Consider the following 12360-nt stretch of genomic DNA (forward strand, 5'->3'; position numbering starts at 1 on the left):
TTCATCACCACTCCCCCAGGGAGAGGTGCTAATTCAATTTAAACTTAATTAATTAAATTAATTAAAATTTAATTGTCCCCTTGTGAGAGAGGCAGGGAGAGTCTGTCGGGAGGGCCGGGCTGTGAAGGACCACAAACCGTGGTAACATGTTGCCTCCCCTCCCCCCGTGGGAGAAGCCGTCTGGTCCTCGTCCTCCAGGACACCTCCTGGGATTAGCCCGTCCACCCTGACTCTGCTCTCTGCTCTCTCCTTGTCCGCCTCTGGCTCCTGGGGACAGGTGAGCCCAGGACACAGCCCAGTCTCCACACGGTGCCCCGAGCTCCCCTGAGACCCCCACGGGCTGCCCGCAGCCTGCCCCGTCCTCACGCTGCAGAGACCTTCCCGTCCCGCACCAGCACCAGGCTGCTGGCCACCGGGCCACAATGCCAGTGGACGCTGCTTCCTCACTGGTCAGCAGATCGTGGGCCACGGAGCCTCCACACCGGCCCTGGGTCCCAGCCCTCATGGCGGGACGGGAAGGGGCAGCAGGGACGCCTCGGAGGGGATCAAGTCTCTGTCACCCCAAGCCCAACGCTGGGGTCCCCGGTCCTGAGGCCCACAGGCAGGGCCAGCACTTCCTGCAACGCTCACCTCTGACCATGCCCTCTCCCCACGACCCCCGAGGGGGGGGGTCACACTCAGCTGCCCCCTTGATCCCAAGAGACTTGGGCAGAACTGCCTGTCACGTGTCCTGTGGGACCGTCTGAACTTTGGAGGCACGATGCTGCTGAGACGGACGGTTCCCCAGGCGCACGGGGACAGAACCTGTTGACCGGAGCGGACGCTCACCTCTTCTTAGGGGCCACATGGGACCTAAACTAGCCCCTCAGTCCCCAACAGGGTAAGCAGGAGGGCCACTCTAGGGGACAGTCTGACAGCCACTGGGCCCCAAGCCCCCCTCTCTTGCTGCCACTGGGGGAGGACGGCAGGTGGCATCGAGGAGGCCACAGGAAGCAGACGTGGTTCTGAGCGAGGCGCCAGCGGGCAGCCCCGAGGTCCTGGTCCGGGCAAAGGGCAGGAAGCCTGGGGCGCAGCCTCAGCTGGGGGCTGCCCAGCTTCTGCCCAGTGCGGGCAGCACACAACTCCTCGCCGGGGCAGCTCCCAGCGGGCCCTCCACCAACCAGAGACACGGGTTCCCTCAGTGCACGTCTGCAGGGCAGTGGTCCCCTCTCTGTGCCGTGCGAGGAGACACCTGCCAGACCAGGGGCCTCGCCCTGTCCGGGGGGCACTGGGGGGACCCCTGGGGTTTGGGGGCGGTGCCTCCTCCCAGCCCAGCTGCCCCAGGAAGAAGCCTGGAGTGCCTGAGGCCACCGCACACCCCCCAGGACAAAGAGAGGAGGGCGGTGTCACTGTCACCGTGTCGGCATCCTTCAGACGCCTGGGAGAGAGGTGCACTTCAGGGGCCCTACCCCTGCCCTGGGGCGAGCCTGGGACCTCCAAGCGGAGCTGGCAGGAGACAGGACGCAGCACAGAGCAGGCCACTCGGCAAACAGCCTCGCCTGAAGGAGTGAGGACGGGGCCTCAGCTGTGGGTGCCGGGTCCTGGGCGCCAGACAAAGAGGGACAGGCCGGCGGCAGGCGGGGCTCCCCCCACCCGGGCGTCCCCTGTGTGACTGAGGCTTTCCTGGGGGCACCCGACCCCGTGAGTCCCCTTCCCCAGCCATTGCTCCTTCTCTCTGCCAAGCATCACCAAGAGGACAGGGCACCGATTCCCTCCGCCCCTCCCTCAAGAGGTTTCGGGGTACACACAGCAGCACCCCCTTTTTATGCTGGTAAAATGCACATCACATAAAATCCACCATCGTAACCATGTTTAAGTGCACAGCTCAGGGGCATCAAGCACATTCACATTGTTGTGCGGCCGTCACCACATCCATCTCCAGAACTTTCTCTTCTTCCCAAATTGACACTCTGTCCCCACTAGACACTCACTCCCCTTCCCCTCCCCCAGCCCCTGAACCCCAGCATCTACTTTCTGTCTCTATGCATGTGACTCCTCTAGGGACCTCATATAAGTGGATCCTACAGCATTTGTCCTTTTGTGACAGGCCAACTTCACTCAGCATAATGTCCTCAAGGTCCATCCACTGTGCAGCCTGTGTTGGGATTTCCTTCCTTTTTAAGGCTCGCTTGGGTCCCAGGCCCACCCCCGCAGACGGGCCAGGAGTGGGAGCTTATAAATGGCAGGGTGGGCGGGGCAGGAGGGCGGGAGGAGAGCCAGGCAGGCTGGCCAGAGACGGCGGGGCAGAGGCAGGCCTGGGCCCTTTGCCCACAGACAGCCGGCTGCCCACACAGGGTCCCTGTAGGCGGGCCCTGATCCGTCCAGCCCCCTCCGGGTGGACACACTTGCTCCCCCACTGGGCCCTGCCCCTCCTTGCGCTGGTGAGGTCGGTGGTCCTCCCTCTCTCCTTCCAGCTCCAGGTGAAAGGGCCTGCGGTCTGCTGACGCCCCTGTTCCCCACCCCCTCCCTCCCTCCTTCATCCACGGACCCCAGCAACCAGTTCCTGCTGATGCCCTCCCCCTCAGCCTCCTCTCCCCCCAGCTCTATCACGCCCTGGGCTCACGTCCCACTCAGCAGTGCAGCCCGGATGGAAGCGCCCGTTCACCTGTCTGTCCGGCCCTGGAGCCCCTGGGTGCCCCACCTGAGCCCTGCAGGATGCCTGCGGGCGTGGACGGGGGTGGGCAGTGAGGACGCCGCCAGCCTCCGTCGGGACAGAGCCCCAGGGGACCCTGGTCCAGCCTGTGTCCCTGCGGCTGTACCTTCTCCATGACTCCAGGATGGCCGAGTGGGAAGGACCAGGCCCTTTAGAGAGGAAGGCCAAAGCCTGGCCACCTCATCACAAGAAGGTAATTTCAACACATCACCATTTTTTCTAATAATAAGTTTCTAACAATATTTGGCAGGTGCGTTTTTGCCCTGAGGTGAGCTTTTTAAATAACCGCATAAGGTCGTCAGAGATTAAACACATTTATCACTCAGCAGGCGCCCCCACCCCCATCCCCAGGCCAATTGGGGGAAGTGGGTCCCAAACGCCTGGCTTGCTGAGGAACCCCGGGTCTGGTGTCATATTCTGCAGGTGCTCCGGGGACAGAGGGCTGGTCACCTGACCCCCCTCCTCCACGTGGATGCTTTATGTTGATTCCCCCATAGCCCTGAGGCAGGTCCCAGGAGCTGAGGTGGGGTCCCTGGGGTCGGGGGTGAGCTCCCACACCCCAGAAGCCCCTTCTGGTCCAGGCTCTGTATTCTACCCATGACAGACGCCCCTCAGCCTCGTTACTTCCACGTCTAAACGTGCAGAGACAAAACCACGACACGCCCGCCTGACGGTATTAAAACATCGCTCTTAGAAATGTATCACCAACTAGAAACTATTCTTCTAGGAGGAAACATGCAGATTGGGCTTAATAAACCATTCTGATTATAACAGCATTACAGGCCCAGGTGGGAAATTTGAAAACCACAGACAAGTACGAAGAAAGAGCGAGGGTAGCCCACGGCCTGCCCCCGGGAGACTCCGGCGCGCCGGGTGCCTTCTTTCCAGACTTTCTGCTCTGCCGTTTTCCACCGCGGTTGGAAGAGGCAGCTTGGGGTCCGGCCTCCTCACTGTGAGCCTGTCCCGCGCCCTTTCAGGGGCAGCGCCCGGCCCTGGCCACCTGGGCGTCCTCACTGCTCCCCAAGCCTCCGCTGCAGACATGGCCGTTGCCGGCTGTCCCCAGGAGAGGCTCCCGGACGCTGCACCCACGGCTCCTGCCTGGGCTCCGCTCTGGATTTTTTCCCTTTTGTCATTTGTTCATGAACTTCCTGGGAGATGGAATTTATCAGTTTGATGACACTGATTAGTCAATAAAGGAGGTAAAAAATACAGGTGGAATGGGTTTAAAAATCATAAAAGTTGTAACTGGAAAGAAAGTTGGAAGCAATCTAGGCTTTTTTTCTCTTTTTTTTTAATTTGGGGGTGAAATTCACAGACATAAAATTAACCGCTTTCAGGCGCACAGTTCAGCGGCGTCTCAGTCACTCACGGTTCTGTGCAACCGCCAGCTCTCTCTAGTGCCAGCACATCTGCATCGCCCCCCAAGGAGACCCCTCCTGTCAGCGGTCACCCCCACCCCCTGCCCAGCCCCCGAAAACCACTGACCCACTTTCTGGCGGTGGATGTGCCTGTCCTGGACGTTTCGTGTAAGCGGGCTCACAGGCCGTGCGGCCCTTTGTGGCCGGCTTCTTCGCTCTGGCATCCAGGCCCATCCGCCTGCAGCCCATCCGGGGACACCGTGGGCCTGGGAGCTGCGGGACCACGGCTTCCCCGCCCCAAAGGTGGCCAGTGGGTCACACTCGAGGCGTCCCCTGCACCCAGGCAGGGTCAGCACAGCGCCCTGGGCACTGGACATCGCCACCCAGAACAGGGTCCCCGCTCCCCAGACACGGGCCGGCAGAGAGGCTGCCCCTCATTGAGTCACCTCCAGAGGCCGCCGCATCCCTGACAACCCCCGCAAGCCACAGGTCGGAGTTGGAGAGCTGCTGGGCTTCGAGCGCTGCCCCCACCAGGCGCGCGGGGAGAGGATGAGCGGATCCCAGCCCGGCGACCACGGGCATGAACTCTCGGCACGGAGGCCCTGTAGACACATCTTGAAACAATCACGCTGAGAGCAGCCGACTCTCGGATTCTGGGCAGGCGGCCCGCACCTCGCTGCTCCCGCCCGCCCGCGTGACAGGATGCAGCTCGGGGGGTGGGGGCCCTGCCTGGAGGGGGGAGGGGCTCTCACAGGGGCACCGGGAGCCGCCATGAGCGCGTGTGAGTACCTGGAGGCGGTAAGGGTTTCGCGTCAAACACGTGAGTTGACCGTGTGTCAGGCACCCCCTGGGGGCTGTTCTCCTGAAGGCTGGCTGGGCACCTACACCTGTACTCGGCGGCGGCGGGAAGATGTGCAGGAGGAGCAGAGAGAGAGCAAGCAGGGTGCCTGGACCCCAGAGAGAGGGCGTCTGCCGTCAGCAACGACGGGCAGCGCTGCTGGTCGGGGCTGGGGTGCCAGGGCCCTTTCCTGGGGTCTCGGGGCTAAAGGGGGGCACTCTCCAGGAAGAGGACGCTGCCGAGAACAGCTGCCCCCATGGCCTCCGCAGGCATGTCCTGCCCGCCGCCTTCTTGGCCGGAAGGCCCAGCTGGGGGGAGAAAGCCCAGCTGGCTTTAAACAGCCCAGGGTAGGGGGACACAGCCCCCAGCCTCACCCCGCAGCAAGGGGGTGGAGGGAAGCTCCTGTCCCTGTGGTTACAGGGGTCCCCTGCGGAGAAGTTGCTGCGTGACCCAGACGTTCATGTCTACCCAGAACATGTGCTCGTGACCTCATATGGAAAAAGCGTCTTTGCAGATGTGATTGAGGGTCTCGAGATAGGATCACTGGGCATCGGAATGGGGCCAAGAGCTGGGGGCCACAGGTTTGGTTCGGCCGAGCATCCCTGAGGGGCTGGGTCTACGCAGAGACACGGGGGCAGGACGCCAGCCCAAGTGGGCACTGTGGGGTCAGTGCCCGCTGTGGGGAACAGGCAGGCCACACGATCGAGGGCCACCCTTGGGGGTGAGTGACAGAACCCTTGCCCCCCGTCATCAAGTAACAGCCTCTGACAGGTTTCTGTGCTCTTTGGAAGAAGCTAAAGATTTCAGAGGAGTCCCAGCCTAAGATTTCACGTGTTGAGGCATCTCTGCCCCACCCTCCAACCTGCCCAGTCCCCAGTCTCACTGCACCTGCCCTGGAGCCCTCAGGCCCCGCCCAGACCTGCTGGCCCAGGCTGGCTGCTGCCCATCCCTGGGCTGTAAACAGGGGCTGAGCACCCACGCCACCCCGTGTCTGCTGGCTAGGCCTCTGGGCCCACCCCCAGGGCGGGACGGCTGCCCTGGGGCATGGTGCGGGAGCCTGGGCAGAGAGCAGCCTGAGGGACACGCGGGGGCGGGGTGGGGGGGGTGGCTTGCAGAATCAGCCCCTCCCGTGGGGAGCCCCAGGGACACCGCGGGGCCCCAGCCTTCTCTGAAAGCTGCCGTTTCCATCCTCGGACCAATCTGAGGAGCCTCGGTGCAGGAGCTGCCACTTGGAGAACGAGATGCAGTCGTGTCACGATGCGGGCTCTGAGTGTTGCCAGGAGCAGCTCCGAAGGCTCAGAGTTGGGGGCGGAAGGGAGAGCACCTCCTTCTCTTCTTCACAGGAGGCGGGATGGGCTCTCAGGAGCAAGGCCCGCAGGCCCCCCTCCTTGGGCAGCCTTGTGGGTCCAGGTGGGCGAGGGTGGGAGGGAGGCCGGTGGGGCCCACGCTCACCCCAGCCCTGCCCCCGGGGCGCAGCCAGCAGTGCAGGCGTCTCCAGGTCCCCAGCCCCCGTCCCGGGCTCCCGGGGCAGCAGATGGCAGGCCAGCCCCAAGGCCAGGCCCAAAGTTCCGTCCTGAAGGCCGGCGAGTGCGCGCTGGGCTGCAGTGACCGCCCCGCACACAGCCACCGGGCGCAGCTCGCGGCCTCTCAGCGTGCTGGCCGCCGGGGGTCAGGACAGGCCGGCCCTGCTCCAGAGCCACGGTCCTGGCGGGAAGGGCAGCTGGGGTGCAGATGTTCGGGCCAGAATCACGCCCAGCGTGGTGGGGGACTCTGGCCGTCCCCTAAGTGCCCCACATGGTCCCTGCACGTGGCCTGGGCATTCTCACGGCCTGGCTTCCACGGGGCAGTGGGGCTCGTTCTGTGGCCCTCAGGATAAGAGCAAATCCTGGCAAGAGGGTGGCCCCCGTGACAGGCCTGGGGGGCCGGCGGTCACCTTGCTGACCCCACGGCTCACACATGAGCCTCAGGTGGGTGTCAGAGACCCTGCTCCACAGGAGGGGGTCCCACAAATCTGTGGCCATGGGTCCCCCAGGACCTGGAGGGTCAGAGTCACAGTTTGAAGGGAGGAGGGGCTAACTCCAGGCCTCAGAACTGGGGGGCAGAGCTGGCCGGGACCCCCCACTCTTCCTGGTCCAGCCTGCCCTTGCTGGCTCCAGCGTCCCCGTGGCAGCCCAGGGAGTGGGACCCACCCTGAAGTGCCTCATGGGCTTTCTGAGACCCTGAGACAGAGGCGGGCATCCGATGCCCAGCTTCCTGTCCACTCTCCAGGGGCTCTGCCCACTTGGCCTGCCCCATCTCAGCCCCCAGCTTCCTTCCCAGTGACACCAAATCCCCGGGCCCCTGGTCCCACGTGTGACCTCAGCAGGGCTGGCACCGCCCACACCTGGGGTCCAGAGCTGCTCAGAGGCCCTGGATCACCGCGGAGGGGGGCCTGGGGGAGCCCGGAGGTTGGGAACATGCCTGGCACTCAGCCCTGACGCTCCCCCGGGACAGCACACACACACACACACACACACACACACACACACACATACGCGCACATGGCCTGGGCGAGTCCACTTCGGAGCTCACTTCGGCCAGACTAGGGAGAAAGAAACTTCTGGTGAAACAGAGCCATGCTCTGGACAGGTCGGTTTTGTCAACTGTCGTCATCGGGAAGGAGGTGCCCGGGCTGGGGTGCAGCAGCCAGCAGCGGGTGGGGCTGAGCACACCGTCTCCTGCCCAGCAGGCTGTTCTTCTTGATTCTGAGACCGGCCCCAGGCTGGACTCGCCAATGTGACACGGCAGTCACTCTGCAGTGAGGGTGAGGAAGCAGAGGTCATAGAGGTGACACCACGACACCCAGCTGGGAGAGTTGCGGTCCCAGTACAACAGCCGGGCCAGACGCCTCTGCCCACCCTCGCCTGCGGCCCTGGGGCATGTGGTTCACACCGGGCGCACCTGCTTGCCTACACATGGCGAGAGATGGGATGCGGCCAGGGGACGGGGCCTGGGCTGTGCTGCCCACGGGGCCTGGGTGAAGCAGGAAGATGCTGGATTCCAGTTCTCAGAGGGAGAGCCATCGGTGGGTGCGCTGAGCACCAGCGCCATCCTACCTCCCCCCCAGGTGCCAGCGGCCGCCACACCGAACCCAGCCCCTGATCCCAGGAAAGCCTGGGACGGGTGGGGCACCCCGGTCACCCCACAGCCTGGGAGGCACCCTCTGAATAGTGAGGAGGCCTGGACCGCTCAGGATCACCTACGAGGGTCCCGTTTGCAAACACGGTTCCTTTCAAACCTGCAACCTCCCAGACACCGGCTGCTAGGCCCACGAAGCTACGAGTCCTTCCCCCAGCCCAGGCCCTGCCCGATAAGACACACCGACGCAGGCGCAGCTTGTCAGGGGGCGGCGAGGTGCGGAGGGGAGACTGAGCACCCAGCACAGGGCAGCGCAGGGCGCAGGGTCCAGGAGCAGAGCCCGCAGCTGGGGCCTGAGGCCCACCGGCCTCCACACCCACCAGGTCGGACTGCAATCCGGCAACAGGCCAACTCCAGGGCTCCCCCAGTCTACGCACGGCCTCCACGTGCTGCCTGGCCAGACGTCCCGTCAAACGTTTCCTGAGTGCCACCAGGGCCCGCTGGTCCTAGAATGGGGGCACGACAGAGGCCAGCCCTGGTGGACACTCCCCACCCACTTGCTGAGAGCGAGCGGGGCCCCTTCTGCCCTCAGACTCCTGTGGCCACGAGCCCTGCTGCAGGGGCCGGGCCACCTGTCCTCATGCCGGAGGACAGGCTCCGAGTGCCCCTGAGGGGCGGGTGCAGGAGCAGAACTGCGGCACGGAGCCTGCCGCCCGCCCCTTCTCGGGCTCTGGGTTGGAGGAGGACTTTCTCTGTGGAGGGTTGGGTCAGGGGACCGACAGGGCTCTGGACAGCCCTTGCAGAGGAGGAGCCGTTTACTCCCCGCTGCAGCTCCTCCCACGACTCCCCAGCCCCGTTAAAACCACGCAGGGGAAAACCCGGGCCTACCTCGTGAGGACAGGCCGGGGGGGGGGGGGGGGGGGGGGAGGAAAGCCGGCGAGCGCGGAGGGGCGTGGCCGGGGGGTGCGGTCCGGAGGGGGCGAGGCCTTGATGGGCGTGGCCCGGAGGGGCGTGGCCGAACGCAGGCCCAGGGAGGAAGAGCCCACCGGGAGTGGCAAACTCATTCTCTCCAAGGAAGGACCAGCAAGCGCGCTGAGCTTCCCAAGTCACCAAAGCGGGGTGGGGGCGTTCAGCCGCTCAGCAAGCTCAGGGCCTCCAGGTCGCAGGGCCGGCAGCCGGGGCCTGGGCACGGGGAGCAGTCCCCGCAGGAACGCTCTCCAAGGACTCACCTGTCCGGAGCCCGGATGGTTCCCTGACTCAACCCTCCACAGAGGAAGTCCTCGGCCCGCCCAGAGCCCCAGAGGGGGCGGGCGGCAGGCCCCGTGCCCTGGTCCCGGGTCCTGGAGCGGCAGGTGGCCTGAGGCCAGGTGGGGCCGCGGTTGTGCGCTCTGAGTGGCGCCGCACAGGACGGCGTCTGCAGGCTGACCACTGGGGAGGTTCTCGGCTTGCCGCCTTGCCTTCTCCCCGCTCCTAACGCCAAGCACCCAACGTTTGGATTGGGAACGACACTGGGTCTCCACGTCGGCTACGCGGCCGTAAAAGCACTCCTATCGGGTTGATGTAAGCCTCTAAGGAAACTTCAGGGCAGCGTGTCACTAGTAACTGTCAAGCTTCATGACCTGGAAAACTAGAGCATCCACCTGACGTCCACAGTTCCTTCTGACGGTCCCCACAGAGCAGTCACAGCCACCTCCGCCTGGCAAGGCTGTGCAGCGCGGGGGCAAACGGAAGGGACCCTCCGGGAGGTGCGTTAGGCGTGCAGGACGTTGAAGGTGAACCCACTACCCTCCTCCGTTCCTGTTTCTTCTAACACTGGATCCTCCATACACCCGGCCCTGCCCTCGGGTCCCAAACCCTGAGCAGCTTCCTTGACCTGCGTGGCTTTCCTCGGGCCACCGGGCACCACGCAGCTGAGGCCTCGCATGACGTTATCCGGGACTAGAAACTAATTCTGCTTCAAACTCAGCATTGTTTGTGTGGACGGAAATAATCAATAAACAATCGGTAACAGGAATGGAAAGGAATTTTACTCAAGTCGAACTGAGGACCATAGCCTGGGAGACAGATTCAAGAAGCACGCGAATTGTGTCCCCCAGACTATAAGAGGGGGGAGGCCTGTAAAGGGAAAACCCGCAAAATCGCATCAGTTGTTTGTCAAGAGTTAGGACTGGAGCGGGCAAGAAGGAAGGGTGCTTGGGTCGGTTGGGGTTCAGAATGCACAGTTACCAGGGAGACCTTGAGACTGTGAGGGTGCAGGTGGCAGCGACTAGCAAACACTGTTTTGAGGACAGCTGGTGATTACCTTGAGTCTGATACAGGTCAGAAAATTCAAGTTCTCGGGACTTCCCTGGTGGCACAGTGGTTAAGACTCCACGCTCCCAACGCAGGGCGCCCAGGTTCGATCCCCGGTCAGGGAACTAGATCCCACACGCATGCCACAACTAAGAGTTCGCATGCCGCAACTAAGGAGCCTGCCTGCCGCGACTAAGACCTGGTGCAACCAAATAAATGAATAAATACATACATATTTAAAAAAAAAAAAAAAAAAGGAAAAGAAAATTCAAGTTCTTGGGACTTCCCTGGTGGTCCAGTGGTTAAGAATCCGCCTTCCGGGCTTCCCTGGTGGCGCAGTGGTTGAGAATCTGCCTGCCAATGCAGGGGACACGGGTTCGAGCCCTGGTCCGGGAAGATCCCACATGCCGTGGAGCAACTGGGCCCATGAGCCACAACTACTGAGCCTGCGCGTCTGGAGCCTGTGCTTCGCAACAAGAGAGGCCGCGATAGTGAGAGGCCCGTGCACCGCGATGAAGAGTGGCCCCCGCTTGCCACAACTAGAGAAAGCCCTCACACATAAACGAAGACCCAACACAGCCATAAAAGATAAATAAAATAAAATTTAAAAAAAAGAAAAAAAAAAAGAATCCGCCTTCCAATGCAGGAGACTCAGGTAGCATCCCTGACTGGGGAACTAAGATCCCACATGCCGCAGGGCAACTAAGCCTGCACACCGCAACTACTGAGCCCGCGCGCTCTAGAGCCTGTGCGCCACAACTAGAGAGAAGCCCACGTGCCGCAACTACTGAGCCTGCGCGCCACAATGAAGATCCCGTGTGCCGCAACTAAGACCCAACGCAGCCAAATAAATAAGTAAATATTTTTTAGAAAAGAAAAAGAAAATTCAAGTTCTCAGTGAAGCAGGTACTGTCTGAAACCACATCCACAATGGCCCCCAGCTCCATCCTCAAAGCCTGAACCACAGTGGCTCCATTTTGATTGTCAAATGCATCCTTTTCTTCAATGGTTAAAGCAGATGCGTGTGTTTGAGAGGCCATAAGACAGGCTGTTAGTGCAAAGTTCAAGCCAAATCACGTATGAGCCAAATGACCTCCCCACACCTCAACGTGTGAACATTTCGTCAGTCACACACACTCTTAATTCTAGGAATTTTCTAGGAATGCCACTGCTGCGTAAATCATGGGAAAAATGTGCTTTGCAGTGTTCGTGACTTTATCAAGACCCGAAGCCCCTCCTGAGTCAGTCACCAAGGGCAATCCTCCCCAGTATCTGAGTCAGAATTCCACGTCTGTCTTGGTCTGATGTGTCAACCACCACGAGCAGAGGGGCCCCGCTCTGTAAGGAATGGACAACTTCGTCTTTCCTTCTACAACAGCTGTGCCCGAGAATCTCACGTTCCTGTTACGGCATTAAATTGACTTTTTAAACTAGGCATGTAATTAGGTTATAGTTTCTGGGAATCTCACCACAGACACTAAAGGAGGCATTCAAGGGTATTTGTTATAAAGGGAGTGTGAGTCCTAAGGGCTGCAAAGCCCGGTCCCCCCCCCCATCACCACGCCCCCACGCTCCCGCCCACCCCTGGCCACCCGTGGGCAGTACCCCACCCCCCAACCGGGACAGAAGCCTCCAACCCCAGGCTCCCTGGACTGCATGCCGGCCCCGGCTGCAGAGGCCTCCCTTGGGCATCTTTCCCACACCAGGGGCCACCTGAGACCCGCGTGAGGCTCCCAGGAAGAAAAGGTCCTCCAGGAACCATGGTGAAGGGCATCAAACCGCAGGGCCACGGGCTGGCTCATCACAGGTGTGCCCCTGCAGGCGGGTGCGGTGGGCCCAGGGCGGCCGCAGCGCGGGGCCCCACACGGCGAAGGAAACGTCATAGGAGCAAGAGCCCAGGCGGGCTGCCAGCCGCCCGGGAGACGCCTAGCTACCACGGTCCCCTCCCTCCAACCTGGAAGAAGCAACGTGGAATTGTGTCTGCAGGAGGCTGGCCGTCCAGGGCAGTCAAAGGGACAGGATTTCGGGGCTTCCCTGGTGGCGCAGTGGTTGGAAGTCTGCCT

At 62.3% G+C, this 12360-nt stretch overlaps 1 protein-coding gene across 1 annotated transcript; it reads right to left on the reverse strand.

Moving 5' to 3' along the window:
- Positions 1-3391: 3391 nt before the first annotated feature.
- Positions 3392-9929, reverse strand: LOC132368120 (uncharacterized). Its single transcript, XM_059926697.1, has 6 exons — positions 9771-9929; positions 9235-9552; positions 8386-8511; positions 7829-7900; positions 4178-7680; positions 3392-3840 (listed from the first exon to the last, which is right to left on the reverse strand). Exons 1-5 carry the CDS (start codon positions 9927-9929, stop codon positions 7537-7539), a joined length of 819 nt encoding a protein of 272 aa, XP_059782680.1. The 3' UTR covers positions 3392-3840; positions 4178-7536.
- Positions 9930-12360: the final 2431 nt, after the last annotated feature.

This window comes from Balaenoptera ricei, chromosome 6 (assembly GCF_028023285.1).
Source record: "Balaenoptera ricei isolate mBalRic1 chromosome 6, mBalRic1.hap2, whole genome shotgun sequence".
Classification (NCBI taxonomy): domain Eukaryota; kingdom Metazoa; phylum Chordata; class Mammalia; order Artiodactyla; family Balaenopteridae; genus Balaenoptera; species Balaenoptera ricei.